This window comes from Heteronotia binoei, chromosome 19 (genome assembly GCF_032191835.1).
Source record: "Heteronotia binoei isolate CCM8104 ecotype False Entrance Well chromosome 19, APGP_CSIRO_Hbin_v1, whole genome shotgun sequence".
NCBI lineage: Eukaryota > Metazoa > Chordata > Lepidosauria > Squamata > Gekkonidae > Heteronotia > Heteronotia binoei.
Window position 1 is genome coordinate 24,798,549 of NC_083241.1, and position 21,362 is coordinate 24,819,910.

The 21,362-nt window shown below is 47.2% G+C and overlaps 1 protein-coding gene across 1 annotated transcript in view; it reads left to right on the forward strand.

Moving 5' to 3' along the window:
* Positions 1-1,723: 1,723 nt before the first annotated feature.
* Positions 1,724-21,362, forward strand: part of FBN1 (fibrillin 1) — a 307,005-nt gene continuing 287,366 nt past the window's right edge. Inside the window, 1 exon segment of the mRNA XM_060259853.1 lies at positions 1,724-1,962. Coding sequence (XP_060115836.1) covers positions 1,724-1,962 — 239 coding nt within the window.

Sequence of the window (21,362 nt, forward strand, 5' to 3'; positions counted from 1 at the left end):
GCTGAAGGCTAAAAATCTGCAAGCTAGCTCATGCTAACTCAGCTTAGAGGGAACACTGACTGGCAGGCAGAAGCATCTGACTGGCAGGCAGAAGGTCCCAGGTTCAATCCCCCGACATCTCCCAGGCAGAAGGTGATAGCTCAGCCTGACACCCTGGAGAGCTGCTACCAGTCACATTCCCCCCTCTGCCTTATACTGAATCAGACCCTTGGTCCATCAGTTAGTATTGTCTACTCAACTAGAGACTGATGGACCAAGGGTCTGATTCAGTATAAGGCAGAGGGGAGAATGTGCCAGGGTCAAAAGCGGAAGTCCCCTCTCCCCACATTGTGCTGTGAGTGACAAGGGGGTGTGTGCTAAAGTGCAATATTTGTGTGTAAAGGGAGCACTGGCATTAGGCATATCTCACTCCCTGTCCGGCATGGAGCTCCATCACCCCTCTGGAGGGGCTGAGACCTTCCCCTCCTTCTAGACCCACCTCATAGGGTTGCCAGCCTCCAGGTGGGGCCTGGAGATCTCCCACTTTTAGAACTAATCTCCGGAGGGCAGAGATGGGCTCCCCTGGAGAAAAGGGCTGCTTGGAAGGGTGGACTCTGTGGCACTGTGCTCTGCTGAGGCCCCTCCCCAAACCCCTCCCTCTCCCTCCCCAAAGTTTCCAGGTATTTTCCAACCCAGACCTGCCAACCCTACCTGTTTGGAACCTGCTGCCACCTGGGTCCCCTGTTGGGGCCACTGTGCCTGGCAACCAGCCCCGCAGGCCCCTCATCTCCCCCCCCCCTTGAGCTGGGTCAGCCTTTCGAGATCACGGCAAAGGTTAACGAGGCGTCTAGACGGCCGCCAAGCGCGGGGCGCCCCTCTGACCTGTTCCCGGCGGTGGTGCCAAGGCGCTCCTGCCTGGCGCTCTTGGAGAGGAGCCTTTTTTTGCGCGAGGCAAGGAAGGCGCGCCCGCCTGGCTTTCTCCCCACGACTTCTTTCTTGCCTTGGAAAAACTGCTTTCTCTCTCTCTCTCTCTCCCCCCCCCCCCAACTTTTGTGTCTCGCGAGACACCAGCCGAGCCTGGGAGCGGGGCGGGGGGCAGAGGGAGCGGGGAGAGGAGGGGAGGGGACTTGGGAAGGAGGCGGCGGCGGCGCGCAGCCGAGCAGAAGACGGCAGGCAGGGCGAGCGGCGGCAGTGGTGGATGCGGCGGCCACGGCGGGAAGCGGAGCCGTCCGAGGAGTGCTTGTGGGTGCCACTTGCCCAGCCGAGGGCGGGAGGGCGGGCGGCTGCTGGGGCTGACAGCGGGGGGCTCCGGCGCGGCCAGCGGCTGCAGCAGCAGCAGCCCGGGGATGCTGCGCCCGGCGGGGCGGCTGGCCGCGGCACAGAAGGGGGGAGAGCGGCGCGGGCGCCCGGCCTGAAGGAGGCGAAGGCTGGCCGGCCGAGGAGGGAGAGAGGCAGGCAGGCAGGCAGGCGGTGCTGGGCGGCTCTCCTTCCGCCCCATCTAACGGTCCTTCTCTCTGCTCCCCTTTCCTTTCCTTTGCGCAGCGTGGCCGGGGAGAGTCTGTGCGGAGGAGCCGAGCCCCCTTGCAGCGGCGCGGGAGGCAGCCCAGAGCCAGCGGGGAGGACGAGGCTTGAAGCCGGCCGGCCGGGCAGAGAGACAGCGGCTCCCTCGCCTCGCCCCGCATCTCCGGCCGCAGCCCCGACGACTCCTTGGCGCTTCCCTCCGCCGGGCGGGCGGGCAAGAGAGATGCGGCCGGAGGTCGCGCTGGGATTTACTGTGCTGCTGAGCGTCGCCTGGAGCCCGGGCCAAGGGGGTGCCGCCGCCGAAGGAGGCAGCTTGGAAGGGGACCCTCCTGCCGCCGCCGCCGCCGCCCTGGTCGTCCCCGCCGCGAAGGAAGCCGCCAGCAGCAGCAGCAGCAGCAGGGCCAGCCGGGCCAAGAGGCGAGGGCAGGCGAGCGGCCCGGTGGGCCACGATGCGCTCAAAGGGTAATGGTCGCTTCCAAGGTTCCCCCTAAGCAGCAGAGTCTTGTGCGCAGAAATGCTACTTTGTGAGCTCCTGCCATTGAAGTGGGGGAGCTCCTGCAGGAATGAGTGTGCTCTGGGGGCCTCCTTCCTGAGCGAAGACAAAAAAGGTGTGAGCCGGAGCCTAGAAAACTGTGAGCTAGCTCACGTTCACTCAGCTTACAGGGAGCTCAGGTCGGGTCGCGGGGAGGAGGCGGAGCGGGGTGGCCGCTCGCTGCTGGGTTTTGGCGGACCCCCCTGCCGGAGCGCTCGCTTCCCAGCGCGGAAGGCTTGGGCTGACTTGTGAGTAGACCCACAGGTCAGTTGGCAGTTTTGTTGGGGAAAGGTCCGGGTTGGAAGGAGGCCGAAGTGGGGGGGGGGGGGTGCTGGTTCGCAGCTCCTCCGGCCTCCACGCAAAAAAACCCCCACCCGCGAGCAGGGGGTGATCCTAAAGCAGTTTTGCGCTTGAGACTGGAGAGTTAGCCATGCCTTGGACCTTGGCCGTGCATCGAGGTCACTGGCTTAGGGTTGCCACGTCCAATTCAAGAAATATCTGGGGACTTTGGGGGTGGAGCCAGGAGACTTTGGGGGTGGAGCCAGTTGCAAGAGTGTGGAGCATAATTGGGAGTTCTGGCCATCACATGTCAAGGGACCACATTCCTTTTAAATGCCTTCCCTCCATTGGAAATAATGAAGGATAGGGGCACCTTCTTTGGGGGCTCATAGAATTGGACCCCCTGATCCACTCTTTTTGAAACTTGGAGGATATTTTGGAGAGAGTCACTGGATGCTATGCTGAAATTCTGGTGCTTCTATCTCAAAAAACAGCCCTCCCAGAGCCCCAGATATCAATGGATCAGTTCTCCACTATACTCTATGGGACTCGCTCTCCATAGGGAATAATGGAGTGCCAGTGCCCAGCAGACATTTTCCCCCCCCCCACTTTCTGATAACCCTGAAGTGGGGGGAGGGCCTCCAAATGGGGGGATCCCCTGCCCCCACCTGGGGATTGGCAAGCCTACACTGGCTGGACCCTGAAGAACTGAGAACCAGTTTCCTCCTGGCTGGGAGGCAAGCTCTTTTTTTTTTTGCGGGGGGGGGGGGGACTGCTGCTAGCCAAATCCTTGCTGTGTCAGAGGGGCTGGGTGTGGGATGAGGTACCTTCCTGAAGCTCCAGTCCTGCAAAATCACCTGGGGAGAGGAAATTCCCCTTGAGCTTGTTTGGAAGTGACATTTGGAACAAAGGATGGAGATTCCAGACATATCTGAACTGCAGCGTCTTTGCTTCTGAAAACTAAATTCAGGGTGGGGCGGGGTTTTTAAAGAGGTGAAGTGAGGTCTCGGTGCACCTTCTGAGTGGTTTGGAAAGAAGTTGGCCGGAACCTGGGTTAACTGTCCTGTTAGAAACGCAGAGCTGGATGGGATCCCAAGGGTTACCTAGGCCACCTTCTCCCCACATAATGCAGGAAACCCACAGTTACCTCCACCCCCACTTCCCCAGTGACCCTTGCTCTATGCCCAGTTATATGTCCTGTGCTTTTCTGTCTTGTTGTTTCTTGAATTTAGTTAATCCACAGGGTTTGAAGCAAAGATACCCCTTTCGAGTTGCATCTTTCCTTGGGTTTGGACACGGCTGGTCAGATTTTGATTCCAGCAAGTAATTCTAGGAAGGAGACAAGAATGCTGTCTTTTGGAGCACATGTAACGCAAATTATGGTGCCGCATTCATAAATTGGTACAGATATTTACAGCTGGCATGTTAGGCGTGCAGAAATGGCATTCTCTTTGACTAGCTCTAAGGATGTTTGGTTTCCACCTTTTCTCTGCCTTTGGATATGCAGCTCAGCACATCTTGCAAGAGAACTGGTGGGAGGATTGTGCTTTGTGTTTGGGGCTGGGGATGCAGTTTTCTCCAGCTTGATTAGCTAATGATCCTGCAGGGATTTCTCATCAGCATTTTTTTCTTTAGAGTGTGGCTGGGCTCACTTGTTTGAATCTCCTTGGCTCTCTGCGTGTGTCCTTTGGAACTGTACATCTTTTTTGGTCAGTTTCTCTTCTTGTTGTCTTCTTGACAATATTTCTTAAAGTACAGAATGGCTTGCTTTGGGGCTGTTTAATTAGATTTTTTTCATAACTTTGGGGTCTGTGCAGCTCCACCTTTCTTTATCTGGACGGGAGATCAGAAAGATTGGCTTCTGAGAACTTGGTTGTGGTCCAGAAGTGGGGAAAGTGTGTTCCTGCAGAGTCTCTGTGGGCGCTAATTGGATATTTTTTTCCAAATTGTCAAGCAAACTTTGAGTTGAGATTGCAGTGGAGCACACAGCTGCCTTGTCCTTAACTGGCCTTGCAGCAGCTTTCAGAAGAGGGAAGGGGGTTTTGGTGTGTGAATGGGAGAGCGATGCTATGTAGTTTGTTACTGGGTAGGCTGCAGTTGCTAATGGTGTTAGTATGCATAGACATTAATTAGTATTGTGCTTTTTCTGACCATGCCAGTTGTTGTCTTCTGGGCAGGGCTTCTTCTCTTCTTGATCTCCAGTGAAAACGATTCTCGGATCACTTTGACATTTTTTCTTCTTCTGGTGTTCACGGGCTTATGACGGCTGCATGGAGTTATGTACTTCTAGCAGGGTCCCCCGGTGCTTTGGTTTTGCGTTACTAATTGCTTTGCAAATAACCTGCTGCTGCCGTTGCTCAGTTGGTACCTCTGTGGTGCATGACGTTTCGCATCAAGCTCTTGGGCTGTCTTCCCAGGGCTGTTCTTTCAGACTCCAGAGATGTCAAACTTTTGGCAAGAGGAGGGCCGCTTAAGTGAACATGAAAAATTGTTTAAGCCTTCCTTAAGCGTAGCTAAGATGAAACGAAGGCAGGAAAGTGATAGTCTTATTGCAAAGAGACAACTGTAAATAATAACAATAATCTTAACAAAAGGAAGCTCTTGCGTGACTTAAAGCAAGTCGGATTATACAAATAACTTTTTTCATGGGGTGATGGTATTGTTGGGGAGATGTTACTGAACTGGCCTGCGGTTTTTGTGTTTAAAAAAAAAATGACATTCCAGTGCCTTGGTAAATATTCTGCCTTTCATTTTTCTGCTCTTTCTGTTGTGTCTCTTTGCATTGCTTTCTCATCTTTTGTGGGTTCCTTCAGATGATTTCAAGACATCTTGTAGTCATTAAACAAGGATAAGGAACCTTTGAAGGAAGCACCACTATCAAGATGCGGTTCTGATGTCTCTGGTGCAAATTCCACATTTTTTTTCCTTACATATTCTGTCTTATACTGGCATAACCCTGGATAGGATTGTACTGCATGCATGCATCTAAGTGCATGCATTGAATGTTTAATTGGATTTGATCTTGGCTCTCCAGGGCTCATGTGGTGTAGTGGTTAGAGAGTTTGCTAAGTCTGAAGAGGCCTAAGTTCCTATCTCCACTCGACTGAGCAGCAAACTGGGTGGCTTTGGGTCAGTCACAATTTCGCACTAGACCTTTAATCCGGGTTTAACTCTGTCCCCAAACTGACATTGTACAGTAAAATCATAGAGTCATAGAGTTGGTTTCTCTGATTCTAGTGCAGAAGGTCAGTTTGGGGACAGAGTTAAACCAGGATTAAAGGTCTAGTGCGAAATTGGTCTCAGTCTCTTTTTCTGCTTTAGATATGAGGTTGTTGTAAGGGCAGAATGGAGGAGGGGAACGCTGCATACAGTATCCTGAATTCCTTGGGGGGAGGGTGGGATAAAAATGTGATAGGCGTGCCCTGACCTGGCACCAGCACAGTTTCCCCCTCCCAAGCCATTTCACAGCTGCAACTCTGCAACTGAGTCCAGTGGTTACAGATGCTTGTGAAGAGACAGCTCCGTGTAGTGGTTAAGTGCATGGACTCTTATCTGGGAGAACTGGGTTTGATTCCCACTTCTCCACATTAAACTGCAAGTTCTCACAGAGCTGTTCCTCTCAAGAGCAGTTTCTGTCAGAGCTCTCTCAGCCCCATCTACTTCACAGGGCGTCTGTTGTGGGGAGGGGAAGGGAAAGGAGATTGTAAGCCGCTTTGATGAGACTTCTTCAGGTAGTCAAGGGCAGGATATAAATCCAATCTCCTCCTCTTCTTTTTCAAATGGCAGAAGAAATCTTCATCATGAAGATATCTTCGTCATGTTACATGCTAATTTACCGTTCAGCCTCTTGCTATGTTTGAACATTTTTCTTCTATTTCATTGTATCTGAAGAAGTGTGCAGGCACACAAAAGCTTATACCTTGAATAAAACTTTGTTGCTGCTGGACTCTAACTTTATTCAGAAGATATAGTGACTCTTGGATAGTGTACTGTTTTGGTGAAAAGCAATTTAGCGCAGGGGTCCCCAACCTTTTGAACTTGTGGGGGCCACAGGAATTCTTACACAGTGTGGTAGGTGCAGCCACAAAATGACTGCTACAAAATGGCTGCCATACCTTACCTTCAGCCACATAGTAAAGCTCCTTTTCCTGTGGTGGCAGGCAGCCAGTGCCAAACCAACATTTTTGAAAGATCCGCATAGCCTATCAGGTCTGCAGTGGTCCATCAGAAACCTTGCTGGGCAAAAGCCCACCTGGCTCTGCCCACTTTGTAAAAACGCATGAGCATGAGGAATGGTGTCAGTGGTCATCCTGGCACCCATATCCACCATGCTGTGGACACCTGATTTAGCAGATGTCGGTGTTGCTGCTTGGCATCAAAGGATCTTGGATTGCGTACCCATGCCAGCAATGATGTCTGTACCTTTCTGGTCCCTAGAGGAGGTGGGCAGAATAAACCAGGGGACATGTTTGGTATGTTGGGGACAGAGGCAGGCAGCTCACGTCCCCTAAGCCGGTCTATCCAACCTTCTCACAGTCTGCAGTAGCAGAGACCGTGACCTCCTCTGCCAGGAGAACTGAACAGCTTAGAGCTTAGAATGGGGTTTTTATGAGTAGTTTGGGAAAGAGAAGAGAGATCGATGCCTGTTTGTAATACAGTGATGGTAAAGGCTTCATTAGGTTAGTAATAATTTGCCTATTGGTGCAGTGTGGAGTTAGTGCATTCAGCATTTGAGTATATTGTATAAACATGTATAAAATTTGGACTTCTGTAGCAAGAAAGAATTAGCATTCTAAACCACAAGTCAATAAAGACAGAGGATTTGTGTTTAAATTGTTAGACATTATAATATAATGTTTCCCAGGGATGTGGGGCAGAAAACTTTCCATGGAATTTTCCAAAATGGAAAATTTTCTGATGCTGTTTTTTTCCAAGGAAAAATTTCCACCACACATATGTGAATTTTACCTCTTTGGATCTATCGGAGAACCAACTTGTTTGCGTAGTTAGAGTGTTGGTCTGAAATCTTGAAAGATCCAGGTTTGAATTTCTACTTTAGCATGGAAGTTTGCTGGATGAACTTGGAGCAGTCACATCCACTCAGCCTAATCTGCCTCACAGGGTTGTTGTGACAATAAAATGGAGGAGGGGACAATGATGTAGGCTGCCTTGGGTCCCCTTTGGGAAAAGGGACAGGGTATAAATGAAGTAAATAAATAAATATCGCTGTCATGACTGTTGTGCTGAAAATCAATCCTATTAGATGGACTAAATGTGGCATATGAAAAACCCCAGGCCTTGTGGATGACCCAGGTTTATACATGGTGCATTTGCCTTCTTTGCTAACATTATTTAAATTTTACTGATATTATTTCCCCCAATTTGGATAGTCCACGCTAGCCTGATCTCCTCAGATCTTGAGACCTAAGCATGGTACACCTTGGTTAGTACTAGATTATCTGGCACCTGCCTACCTGAGGGACCGCCTCTCCCCATATGAACCCCAGAGAGCACTGAGGTCAGCAGGGAAGAACCTGCTGACTATCCCCGGGCCGAAAGAGGTAAAACTACAGAGTCCCTGTGCCTGGGCCTTCTCTGTTGTGGCTCCACACATATGGAACCAGCTTCCGGAAGATATGCGGGCCCTGCGGGATTTTGAACAGTTCCGCAGGGCCTGCAAGACCATCCTTTCTCAGATGGCCTTCACCGACTAAAGAGAGAGACTGCTAAGTAAACTTACCATCTATTGTAATAGCACCAGCATATTAATTTTATCAATTTTAGAATTTTAATTAAATTGTTAAATTAGTCTTTGTTTTAAATATCATTGTATAATTTAATGTATTGATTTATGTTGTTAGCCGCCCTGAGCCTGCTCTGGCAGGGAAGGCGGGATATAAATAAAATGATGATGATGATGATGATGATGGAAGGCTAACTTCTAGCACACTCCCCTCCACTGATAACCACATGGGGGCCCCCTAGGCAATTGCCTGGTTTGCCTAGTGGCAGGGTCAACCGTGGCTGGGAGATCCCCAAGGAATACCAGGGTCACTACATAGAACAGGCAATGGCAAACCACCAATAAATGTTTCTTGCTTTGAAAACTCTATGGAGTTTCCATAAGTTAACTATGACTTGACAGCAGTAAACAAACAAAAATCAGTGTTTAAATTGTTTATTTAAATTTGAATCAGAAAATGTTCTAAGTCAAATTTTCTTAGAAAACCCACATCACTGGAGTGCACCCCCACCATAACACACGTTTATTCTGAGGATAGTGTAGATCAGAGGTGTCAAACGTGTGGCCCGGGGGCCAAATCAGGCCCTCGAGCAACTGGTGTCATCTGCTTCCTTCTCCCTCTCTCTTTTGCTTTGCAAAGCATGCTCTGTAGCACAGTGCTACAGAGCAAAAACTCTATTTCTCCATTGGCTGAGCCTCCTCCCTTGGGGAGTAAGAGGGGAGGGCAGAGCTTATTTTTCCAGGCTCTCTCAATCGCACAGCAGTTCTACTGAGCCAAGTCTGCCCTCCTTCTTTTGGCTGAGGCTCCCCCCTTTCCTGGGGAAGGAAAGAGCCAGAGCTTCCTTTGCCCAGTTCCCTGGATCCCATGGGAGAAATACAAAGAAAGCACCTTTAAGACCAACATATGCTAATATTTTAAGCATGCTTTAAGTTTTTTTTTAAAAAATATTTAACTGTGTTTTTCTGTGTCCTTTATATATCTCTGCTCCCTAATCTTAAATAGGCATACATATGGCCTGGTCCAACGTGGTCCGGCCCAACCCGACATGGCCCAGTCCAACAAGGCCTCATTTACATCAGATCCGGTCCTCAGTGAGTTCAACACCCTTGGATAGATGGTCCCCCCATTTTATCTTCACAGCGACCCTGAGGAATAGGTTCATTTGAAAGCTGACCTGAGACTACCTGGTGAGCTTTGAGTGGCAGATGGAGGATTTGAATTCTGTTCTCCTTGTAGTTTAACTATTGCACCATGCTGACTGTTTGTCTTAATAATGAAGCTAAATTTTCTTACAACCAATGGTCAGACTTGGTGTTTAACTTAGAGGAGGGCAAGGAGCTGTTCCTGTTGGCAGCAGAGGACTCACAATAATGGGTTTAAATTAAGGGCAGGAAGGTACCCGCTGAATGTTAGGACTTTTTTTTTTCACAGAACAAGTTGTTCAACAGTGGAATCAGCTACTTTGGGTCATGGTGAACTCCCCCTCCCTGGCAGTCTTGAAACAGCGGCTGGACAAACACTTTTCAGGGATGCTCTAGGCCAGGGGTGTCAAACTCATTTGTTATGAGGGCCAGACCTGACATAAATGAGACCTATTTTAGATAGCGGAGATATAAACTTTTTAAAGGACACAGACAAAGATTTTTTTAAAAACTTAAAACATGCTTAAAACATTAGCACTCATTGGTCTTAAAGGTGCTTTCTTTGTATTTCCCTCATGGGATCCAGGGAACTGGGCAAAGGAAACTTTCCTTCCTTCCCCAGGGGACTAGGAGGGGGAGGAGCCTCAGCCAATGGAGAAAATAGAGGTTTTGCTCTGTAGCTCCTATTTAATTGAGCAAGCCTTGAGCAAGCTGTTACACAGAAGGAAGCAAGAGAGAGGAAGAAGGAAGCAGATGACAGCCAGTTGCTTGGGGGCCTGATAGGAGCTTTCCGGGGGCCTGATTCAGCCCCCAGGCTAGATGGCTTGTATGGCCCCCTCCAACTCTGTGATTCCATGCTATGATTTTTTATTCTAATGTGTTAATGAAGGTGAGATATGAAAGATCTGAGACTTGAAGAACTGCCGCCAAACAGAGCCTACGAGATAAACACTATGATACTCAGTAGAAGGCAGACGTGTGTGTGTGTGTAAATGCATTACTGGAAAAAGCAGATTTTACTTAAGAAGCATGCGCTGATGGGCCCAGATTGTTTTTATTGTTTTCAAAGTTGATTGTGTGTTAGTTTTTTTGTCGTCCTGTGAGTACTCTTGAGTGCAAAAGCAGCCAAGAAATATTGTAAATAAGTAATATTAATGTACCGTGTGAATTCTCATGTTGTTCAACTTTATTGTTCAACCAAATATAGAATGGCTGAAGTCCCAGTCATTTCAATGGCAGGAAGTTCATAACTGACATCACTTCCATCTAGAAAGAAGTGGGCGGGACTTTAAAGGGGTTGAGGCTTTGCTATATCTCATTCGGATTTTATAAGAGGCACATGCTTCTTTATTTTTCCTCTTGTTCATTCTTTTCCAAAGTACAAATATATTCAGAGACCTAAGAATTACAGTATAAATCATTTGCAGATGCTGGTAGACTTTGTTTTCATGTAACTGTAGTTTGAATAGAAGGGACGGCGGGTGTGAGGGGGAAGTCTCCATCTGGTTTTAGAGAGTTTTCTGACTTGACTTTTAAGCACTGGAAGAGAGAAGCCTCTTAAAAGGTATTCTGAGCTCAAACCCTTTTGTTAGTTTTGATGGATGATTCTTTAGCTGTGTTAAATGCGGTCAGGATCGTTCAGTGAAAAGTTTTATGATGTGCAGGAAAGAATAGTCAGACTGGATCATACCATGTTTATTTCAATGTAGAACCTTGCTGACCCTACAGTGTAAACTCAAGTTTGAAGAGTGGTTTGGAGTGTGACCAGAGCCCCGTGGCGCAGAGTGTTAAAGCTGCAGTACTGCAGTCCTACGCTCGACTCACGACCTGAGTTCGATCCCCAGCGGAAGCTGGGTTTTCAGGTATCCAGCTCAAGGTTGACTCAGCCTTCCTTCCGAGGTTGGTAAAATGAGTACCCAGCTTGCTAGGGGGAAAGTGTAAGAGACTGGGGAAGGCAATGGCAAACCACCCCATAAAAAGTCTGCTGTGAAGACATTGTGAAAGCAACGTCACCCCAGAGTCGGAAACGACTGGTGCTTGCGCAGGGGCCCTTTCCTTTCCTTCCTTGGAGTGTGAAAAATGATGTCTCTTGGTTTGCATTTATGAAGAATGTGTGGAAAGTCAGGTCACCAATCTCCAGGCCTGTAGATCCCCTGCTATTATAACCAATCCATGGGCAACAGAGATCAGTTTACCTGGGGAAAAAAGGCTGCTTCTGAAGGTAGACTCTATGGTATTACACCCCATTAAAGTCCCTGCTTTCCCCCAATCCCGCCCTCCTCAGGGTCCACCTCCAAAATCTCCAGATATTTTCAAATCTGGGGCTGGCAACCCAGTGGAAAGGATAGTAAGGAGGTACCCACCTGTTCCAGAACTGTGTATAAAGGTCTCAGAATTTTTGGTGGGAAAGTATCTTATGAATAAACCTTTGACTCACAGATCTGTAGTTATCAGGAAATTATCTTGAGTGTGTGAACAAGATGACAGAGGCTTGTGGCCCTTTAAATATTAACAGGAGCCATGTGTATTTTACTTTTTGTGAAAAAGCCAATAAAAGGTAGAGGTGCCAACAGCACGAATGGCCTGTCACCCCCTATAGCCACCAGATGACCTTTATCACCTAGGGTTGCCAATCCCCAGTTGGATGACACAATAAAAAATGCAAGCTAGTGACCAATTTACTAAGAAGTATATAGAAATCAGTCCAAATGTCCAAAACATGTATATACAAGTCCCAAAGTAGTGTGGTGACAAGCCAATCGATTAAGTCACCACACTACTTTGGGACTTGAATATACATCTCGGATTGTATTCTATTCAATCCTCAGTTGGAGGCAGGGGATCCCCCAGTTTGGAAGCCCTCCCCTCACTTCAGGGTCATTAGAAAGCGGGGGGGGGGAATGTCTGCTGGGCACTTCATTATTCCCTATAATGAAGTATAATGGAGAACTGATCTGCAGGTATCTGGGGCTCTGGGGGAGGGCTGCTTTTTTGAGGTAGAAGCACCAAATTTGTAGCATAGTATCCAGTGCCTCTCTTCAAAAGACCTGCCAAGTTTCAAAAAGATTGGACCGTGGAGTCCAATTCTATGAGCCCCAAAAGAAAGTGCCTCTATCCTTCATTATTTCCAATGGAGGGAAGGTATTTAAAAGGTGTCTTTAAAAGTGATGTCCAGAACTCCCTTTGGAGTTCAATTATACTTGTTGCAACCTTGTTCCTGACTCCACCCCCAATGTCTCCTGGCTCTACCCTCAAAATTGCCAGATATTTCTTGAATTGGACCTGACAACCTTATTACCACCAGTTTTAGATGCAGAAAATAGCAGGTGAAGCTTTTTGTGACATGCAGGTGAGCATTTATCCATAGCTAAAGTTTGCAAATTAAACACATATTAGAGGCACAGGAGTGGGGACCATTGAAAAGCTGGCAACATTCACCCCAGACCTGGATAGCCCACGCAAACCCGATCTCATTGGATCTCAGAAGCTAAGTGGAATCTACTATGGTTAGTGCTTGGATGGTAGACTTCCTTGAAATACCCAGCCAAGTGGACAAGGGCAGGCTCTATTCAGCCAGCTCTCCGAATATCCTCCAGGCCACCAGTAGGGGTCAGTCACCAGAGGTCAACATGACTTCCAGGTGCAACCACACACACAAATATACAAAAGTTGGCAACATTCAACAAGACTTGGGATGTATTACTGGGTATTGTTCAGCACACCAGGAATGTCGGTGCACTCTTTTTGTCTGTCTCTTTTTAAAAGCCAAGTTTCTAATTACTGAGACTACAAAGTCAGGTTTAAGTGTGTGGGCAATGCTCGATGAAGCCAGGGGAGAATTTCTGTAGGATTTCCACCGGTCAGGGTGTAGGGCTTTCATTCCATGCAAAACTCCTTTCTGTTAGCATGACAAGCAGAATGAATTGTTCTATTAAGAGAACACTGTATGCTCTTCAAAGCCGAATGTTCAGATTACTCTCTTATTCCCTCCAAAATGCACTTAGAAAATGTACCCATGTTTCATTTCTGTGGTTCGAATCCTGCTTATTTTGCTAGGACCAATCTCTTGAATATCACAGTGGTTAAGTTTAATATCCCAGTTTATAATTGAGGCTTATGGTTTTGTTTTGTTTTTCATTTCTAACCAATACTTACCACTAAAAGCCCACTGAAGAAAATCAGACTTACCATACTGGTAAATATTGGTTTAGGCTGAAAAACCTCAAACCCTCTTTCTTGCTTCTTCTGGCTGGTTCACCTGGCTCCCTGCTTTTACTGTATCCCATGCCATGCCATGCACTTGAGTGGAACGGAATGACAAGGTCCTTTGAGTTGGGAGCGATGTGTGAAGACGGAAGAGTGCCAGGGAATGTGCATCTCTCCCTCCCTCTCTCTTTTTGCTTGACAGCTATTTATCAAGGAAGTAGTACTGCTGAGTTCATGCCGGGTATTGCCAGCAGTTAAAGGGAAAACAGTCCAGCAAAAAAAAAAGTATCTTGTCTCACTGACTTGCCTTATGGATTATCAAGTAGCCACACACTTGTATTGACATGTGTTGCATTTGGATATCTGTAAGAACATTAGGGTAACTTGTTTTATATAAGGTACACTCTGTACTATGATGTTTGCTAGTTCTGGGGCTGCCTTTTCCATGGGGATAAAGATTTACAGAGCTATCCTAAGCCACTGCATCCTTCAGGGGGCCAAACTAGACATTTGCTTTTTTAAAGAGCTGGGTATGAAATCAACCCTGTCTGTTCCCTGGAAGGTCAGATGCTGAAGCTGAAGCTCAAATACTTTGGCCACCAAATGAGAAGGGAGCATTCCCTGGAGAAGATCCAGATGCTGGGAAAGACAGAAGGCAAAAGAAGAAGGGGACAGCAAAAGATGAGATGGCTGGACAGGATTACTGATGTAACTAACATGAATTTGAGCAGACTTCAGAGGATGGTGGAAGACAGGAGGGCCTGGCGTGACTTGATCCATGAGGTTGCAAAGACTCGACTTTGCGACTGAACAACAAATGGGTTCTCTGGATCCAACCTGAGTTGTCCTTAGCCACACATCAGCTGTTGTTTTGGGACCTTGACTCCACTTTTTAAAAAAGCAAGCATCTAGTTTGGTTCTATAGACCATTGTTGCAACAGTTTTTAAACACTTGGATAAAAGATGAACTAGTGTCTCACTCTTGAGTAGCCACAGTTGCAAGCTGCAGCACATGGTGTTTACTTCCTTCCATGTACCTAAAACCACTTCAATGTTCTAAGCTGTATGTTTATTGAGACCCCATTAAATGTTTATGAGTTAGAAATGTGTGTAAGGAGCAATTGCTGATTCATACATAGAATACAGACTCCAGACTTAGCATTGCCACGGAATTGCTCCCTCTGTTTTATTTTCTCACATACCTGAGCAAAATCAATATTGTTCCCAGTAGACAGAGACTCCTTGGTTCAAAGGGAAGCAGGTAGGCAGGCAAACATGCAGTTGCAAAGAACTGTTTTTTGGTATTTTCTTCTCAGTTGGGGAGGGGAGGTATATGATTGCGTAATGAATGGTCTCTGCTGCCTATATATGGTCTAGGGACCAGGAACATCTGGGTGTTTGTAAAGCAGGTGGGGATTAGTTCAAAATACCTCTTTCTGTGATGTCTTCTCCCAGGGGGGAGAAGCATTCCCTGAAAGTGAGCATCATATTAGCTTGCATAGATTTCAGACAGATGAGCCCCTATTGTTAGAGAGAGTGAGGAGTAAAGATGAGAGCATGTGTTTCACCCGCAGTACCAGTAAACACGCATCATAAACTTGGCCTTACAAGGTCAAGGAATTCAGTATGGTAGTCTTGGTCTCTGTAAATTGGTCCAGCAACCCTAAAGAGGTCTTGCACAATACATAGCAGATTTTTTTTTTTGGTTTGGCAAAGCTACTTTTTTTTGTCTACAATGGCTCAATTGATTTAAATCCTGTATATTAATCAGGATTTCATTGTTGTCCTGTTCTTGGCAGCAGGCCCTTCAGCAAGGTATTTTCACCATCCTACGTGACTTGTTGCTTTGTTTTGTATTGCTTACATCTCCCTCAAGAATAAGTAGAGCGCAATTAGGATCCCATTGCCAAAGAAACTGCATCTGGTCACTTTTTGTGTCCTCTTCATAAGAACATAAGAGAAGCCATGTTAGATCAAGCCAGTGGCCCATCCAGTCTAACACTCTGTGTCACACAGTGGCCAAAAAAAATTATATATAATGTTGTGTATGTATATATATATATATATATATATATATATATATATATATATATACACACACACATATGCACACTGTGGCTAATAGCCACTGAAGGACCTCTGCTCTATATTTTCATCTAACCCCCTCTTGAAGGTGGCTATGCTTGTGGCCGCTACCACCTCCTGTGGCAGTGAATTCCACATGTTAATCACCCTTTGGGTGAAGAAGTACTTCCTTTTATCCGTTTTAACCTGTCTTCTCAGCAATTTCATCGAATGTCCACGAGTTCTTGTATTGTGAGAAAGGGAGAAAAGTACTTCTTTCTCTACTTTCTCCATCCCATGCATTATCTTGTAAACCTCTATCATGTCACTCCACAGTCGACATTTCTCCAAGCTAAAGAGCCCCAAGTGTTTCAACCTTTCTTCATAGGGAAAGTGTTCCAGCCCTTTAATCATTCTAGTTGCCCTTTTCTAGACTTTCTCCAATGCTATAATATCCTTTTTGAGGTGTGGCGACCAGAACTGCACACAGTACTCCAAATGAGACCGCACCATCGATTTGTACAGGGGCATTATGATACTGGCTGATTTGTTTTCAATTCCCTTCCTAATAATTCCCAGCATGGCGTTGGCCTTTTTTATTGCAAACGCACACTGTCTTGACATTTTCAGTGAGTTATCTACCACGATCCCAAGATCTCTCTCTTGGTCAGTCTCTGACAGTTCACACCCCATCAACTTGTATTTGTAGCTGGGATTCTTGGCCCCAATGTGCATTACTTTGCACTTGGCCACATTGAACCACATCTGCCACGTTGACGCCCACTCACCCAGCCTCAACAGATCCCTTTAGAGTTCCTCACAATCCTCTCTGGTTCTCACCACCATGAACAATTTAGTGTCATCTGCAAACTTGGCCACTTCACTGCTCACTCCCAACTCTAAATCATTTATGAACAAGTTAAAGAGCATGGGACCCAGTACCGAGCCCTGCGGCAGCCCACTGCTTACCGTCCTCCACTGCGAAGACTGTCCATTTATACTCGCTCTCTGCTTCCTATTACTCAGCCAGTTTTTGATCCACAAGAGGACCTGTCCTTTTACTCCATGACTCTCAAGCTTTCTAAGGAGCCTTTGATGAGGAACTTTATCAAAAGCTTTCTGGAAGTCAAGGTAAACAACATCTATCGGGTCTCCCTTGTCCACATGTTTGTTCACCCCCTCAAAGAAATGTAACAGGTTAGTGAGACAAGATCTTCCCTTACAGAACCCATGCTGAGTCTTCCTCAATAACCCGTGTTCATCAATGTGCCTACTCATTCTGTCCTTGATAACGGTTTCTACTAACTTTCCCGGTATTGAAGTCAGACTGACTGGCCTGTAATTTCCCGGATCTCTTCTGGAACCCTTTTTAAAGATGGGGGTGACATTTGCTACCTTCCAGTCCTCAGGAACGGAGGCAGATTTCAATGAAAGATTACAGATTTTTGTCAGAAGATCCACAAGTCCAACTTTGAGTTCTTTCAGAACTCTCGGATGTATGCCATCCGGACCCGGTGACTTATTCGTTTTTAATTCGTCTATCAGTCGTAGGACCTCCTCTTTTGTCACCTCAATCTGACTCAGGTCTTTCAACACCCCTTCCAAAATTAGTGGTTCTGGGGCGGGCAAAAAGTGCTCATCTTCCACAGTGAAGACGGAGGCATTTTACACAGTTTCAGAGGGTGGCCATGTTAGCAGGGCAGGCCCTAGACTTTCTGGCACCCTAGGCAAGGCTAACTTCTGGTGCCCCCATACAAAGATAACCAGTTTTTCAAAAACAGATGAATTGTGGGAAAAATAAAAAGCCCAATTTGGTACCCCCAAAGTCCAGCGCCCTAGGCAGTTGCCTAGTTTGCCTAGTTGCAGGGCCAGCCCTGCATGTTGGTCAGCAGTAGAACAGTCAGATTCAAGTCCAGAAACACCTTAGAGACCAACAGGGCCGTAGCCAGGATTTTAAAAGTCAGGCGACACCCTTTCCCATCCACTAGAGGCTTGTCACTTCTCAGAAGCTTTCTCGGGTAGGGGCAAAAGCTGGAGGCTCTGAAATGGCCAAGTTGAAGTAGCTAACCCTAAAACTTTGAAGTGAAGAAGGGACTGCACCTTGTGTGCCAGTAGGGGGGCTTCCTTCCACCTCCCTCTCCCCCACTTTGCAGCCAGCAGCTCCACCCATCCCCCCATCCCTGGCCATTCCACGTGGCTTCTCCTGCCCCTCCCTCCTCTCCACCTGTTGCTTTTGCTGTTGCAGTGCACTATGTCCTGCTCAGCTCTCCTGGCTCTGGCTGCCGCAGCAGATGTTTTGCCAGCTCAGACATGGCAAAAAGAAAATGAAAAAAGCAGACTGCATCCCAAAGCTTCCCCCCCCCCAGAAGTCAAGGGGCCCTACCTGGAAGTCTCGGGGCAGTGCCCCCACAGGCCCCCCTGGAGACCAACAAGATTTTTGGGGTATAAAGTTTAGAGTCGAAGCTCCCCTTGTTAGATACAAGTAGGAATGGAGATCTCTGAGTCGTTCTATCCCAGTCAGAAGGTTGGATGAATGTTGTAAAGAAGGTTTTTACAAAGGTAAAGGTAGTCCCCTGTGCAAGCACCAGTCATTTTCGACTCTAGGGTGATGTCGCATCATGACGTTTTCACAGCAGACTTTTTATGGGGTGGTTTGCCATTGCCTTCCCCAAGGTACAGTGCATGAAATTACGGATTAGTGACTTTCAATATCAGAGTGAATGAAAACTGTGTATGAGACATGTGAGCCATTGGTGGGATAGATATCGTCCATAGATGAGGGAAACTCCCACACCCCGCTTGAATTAACAATTTTGCATTTCATCCATGGACCTAATATCCAACCTGTTATCCCCCTCTGCACACTTTTTCCTCTTTGCTGCCTCCTGGAAGCCTCCACTCCCTCACCCTTTCCTTCTTCTCAAGCACTACCCAACCTACATTTTCTTTTCTCCCCTGTCTTCAGCTATATTTATCTATTACTTCATTTAAACATTTTTCTCCTCGGGGCAGGTGGGGAGGGGCCCAAAGCGGCTTACATAATCTCACCACCATTTTATTCTCACAGCAACCCTATGAGCTAGATTAGGCTGAGAGTGTGTAACAGGCCCAAAGTCACTCAGTGAGCTTCCGTGGCAGATTCAAACCTGGGTCTCCTAGACCCTCATCTGATACTGGGACCACTATTCTGCACTGGCTTTTATGAGGGGGTTGCTGTTGAACGGTAACAAGTAGCTGGGTCGATGTGAGTCATGCAAGTCATGTGGTAGTAGGGTTGCCAGCTCTGGGTTGGGAAATATCTGGAGATTTTGGGGATGAAGCCTGAGGAGGGTGGGGTTTGGGGAGGGCAGGGACTTCAGTGGGGTACGATGCCATAGAGTTAGGGTTGCCAGGTCCAATTCAAGAAATATCTGGGGAATGTGGCGGTGGAGCCAGGAGACTTTGAGGGTGGAGCCAGGAGACACTGGGCATGGAGCCAGGAGCAAAGGTGTGACAAGCGTGATTGAACTTCAAATGGCCATCACATTTAAAAGGGACTGCACACCTTTTAAATGCCTTCCCTCCACTGGAAATAATGAAAGATAGGGGCACCTTCTTCTGGGGCTCATAGAATTGGACCCCCTGGCCCAATTTTTTTAGAATCATAGAGTTGGAAGGGGCCTCCAGGGTCATCTGGTCCAACCCCCTGCACAATGCAGGAAACTCACAAATGCTGCCCCCTAAATTCACAGGATCCTCATTGCTGTCAGATGGCCATCTAGCCTCTAGCTGATTCCTCACTAACCTTGCAGTGCACCAGGCTTCCGTTTCTCTCTAGAGCAAGCTAGCGATTTCGCAGCAGCTGCTCCACACTGCCATTTTGTACCAGGGTGAGATTGTTAGCTTGCTCTGGAGAGAACCGGAAGCCTGGCATGGAGCAAGGTTAGTGAGGAATCATCCTCTGCTTAAAAACCTCCTAGAAAGAAGAGCCCACCGCCTGCTGAGGAAGCCTGTTCCACTGAGGAACCGCTCTGTCAGGAAGTTTTGACACTTGGAGGGTCTTTTGAGGAGAGGCATTGGATGCTATATTGTAAATGTGGTGCCTTTACCTAAAAAAACCAGCCCCCCCCAGGGCCCCAGATACCCGCAAATCAATTCTCCATTATACCCTATGGGAATCAGTCTCTCCCCCCCCCCCGCTTTCTGGTGACCCTGAAGTGGGGGGAGGATCTCCAAACCAGGGGACCCCTGTCCCTACCTGGAGATTGGCAACTCTACATAGAGTCCACGTTCCAAAGTGGCCATTTTCTCCAGGGGAACTGATCCTTGTCACCTGGAGATCAGTGGTAATCAGCATTCCCTCTAAGCTGAGTTAGTGTGAGCTAGCTCACAGTTTCTTTAGCCTCCAGCTCACACATTTCTGTCTTAGCTCAGGAAAAATGCAAACTAGCTTATGCAGTAGCTCACAACTTTAATGCCAGTAGCTCACAAAGTCCTTGGTCCTTGGCGGGCCCTTGGCAGGCAGGCAGGAGGATGAGCAAATTGCCTTCCTCCTGTCTGACGCTCATTCTGATGTTTCATCTAAGATTGCCCGTTTCTGTTATGCTGCTCAGTTGGAAAGGAGGGAAATTGAGAATGTAAATCTTGGTTATGAGTTTTAACAATATGTGCAATAGTACGAGTCAGGAATTGGTGATGGGTTTGTTTTTATGATTTTGTTTTTGTTTGTATTAAGCTGGTCGGATGACCGTGAATAAAGAACTACTACTAACACAAAGTAGAATTTTGTTCACAAGATTTCCCAGCTTAGAGGGCATATTGGTTGTAATCAATGCTCCCTCTAAGCTGTGGAGTCTTTTGAGCAAAAATTCTAAATCATGAGCTAATGGCATTAGAACGAGTGATTTGGCTACCTCATAAATTAGTTTGCTCTGGGGCCATCCTTCCTGAGCTGAAACAAAAATGTGTGAGCTGGAGGCTTAAAAAACTGTGAGCTAGCTCACACTAACTCAGCTTAGAGGAAACACTGGTTGTAATCCCAGGAGATCTCCAGCCAGCACCTGGAGCATGGCAACCCTGTGTGGTAGCAAGTTGTATGGTGGTTGTTGCCAGGCCTCCTTCAGAGGCCAAAAGATCCCTCTGCCTTTTACTGACTGAAATCACAGTTCGAAGTCTTTCCATATTGTAGGGGGGTTGACTAGCAATGGCCATAGAGGTCCTCCATTTCTTAAAGTTACAGGTGCCATTTCTCTTATTGGGTGGGGTTTAACCCCCTACTATGTTTTTATTTAGATTTTGGATATTTTTTCCTGCAGACTTGAGGCTTTTTTAGGTTTGTAGAAAGATCTGTCATGTGTGAGCAAGACACTAATATCTGGATATAGGTCTTCACAGACATGGCCATGTTGAGAATTAGATATATTGATGCTTTATGATATGGTAGGCCTAGGATTAGAGAGTCCCATGGTGCAGAGTGGTAAAGCTGCAGTACTGCAGTCGGAGCCCTCTGCTCACGACCTGAGTTCGATCCCAGCGGAAGCTGGTTCAGGCAGTCGGCTCCAGGTTGACTCAGCCTTCCATCTTTCCGAGGTGGGTAAAATGAGTACCCAGCTTGCTGGGGGGAAAGTGTAGATGACTGGGGAAGGCAATGGCAAATCACCCCGTAAAAAGTCTGCCATGAAAACGTGAAAGCAACGTCATCTCAGAGTCGAAAACGACTGGTGCTTGCACAAGGGACTACGTTACTTTTTTTACTTTTTAGGCCTAGGATTGTCTGAATCCTAATGGTCAAATATATCCTCCATGAAATGTGGGCAATGTGCTTGAAGAAATTTGGTAGATTTTTAAAAAAAAACTTATTGTTTCTATTATATTATTTGCTTGGAAACTGTCCAGCCTTTCCACTTGTCAGAATAT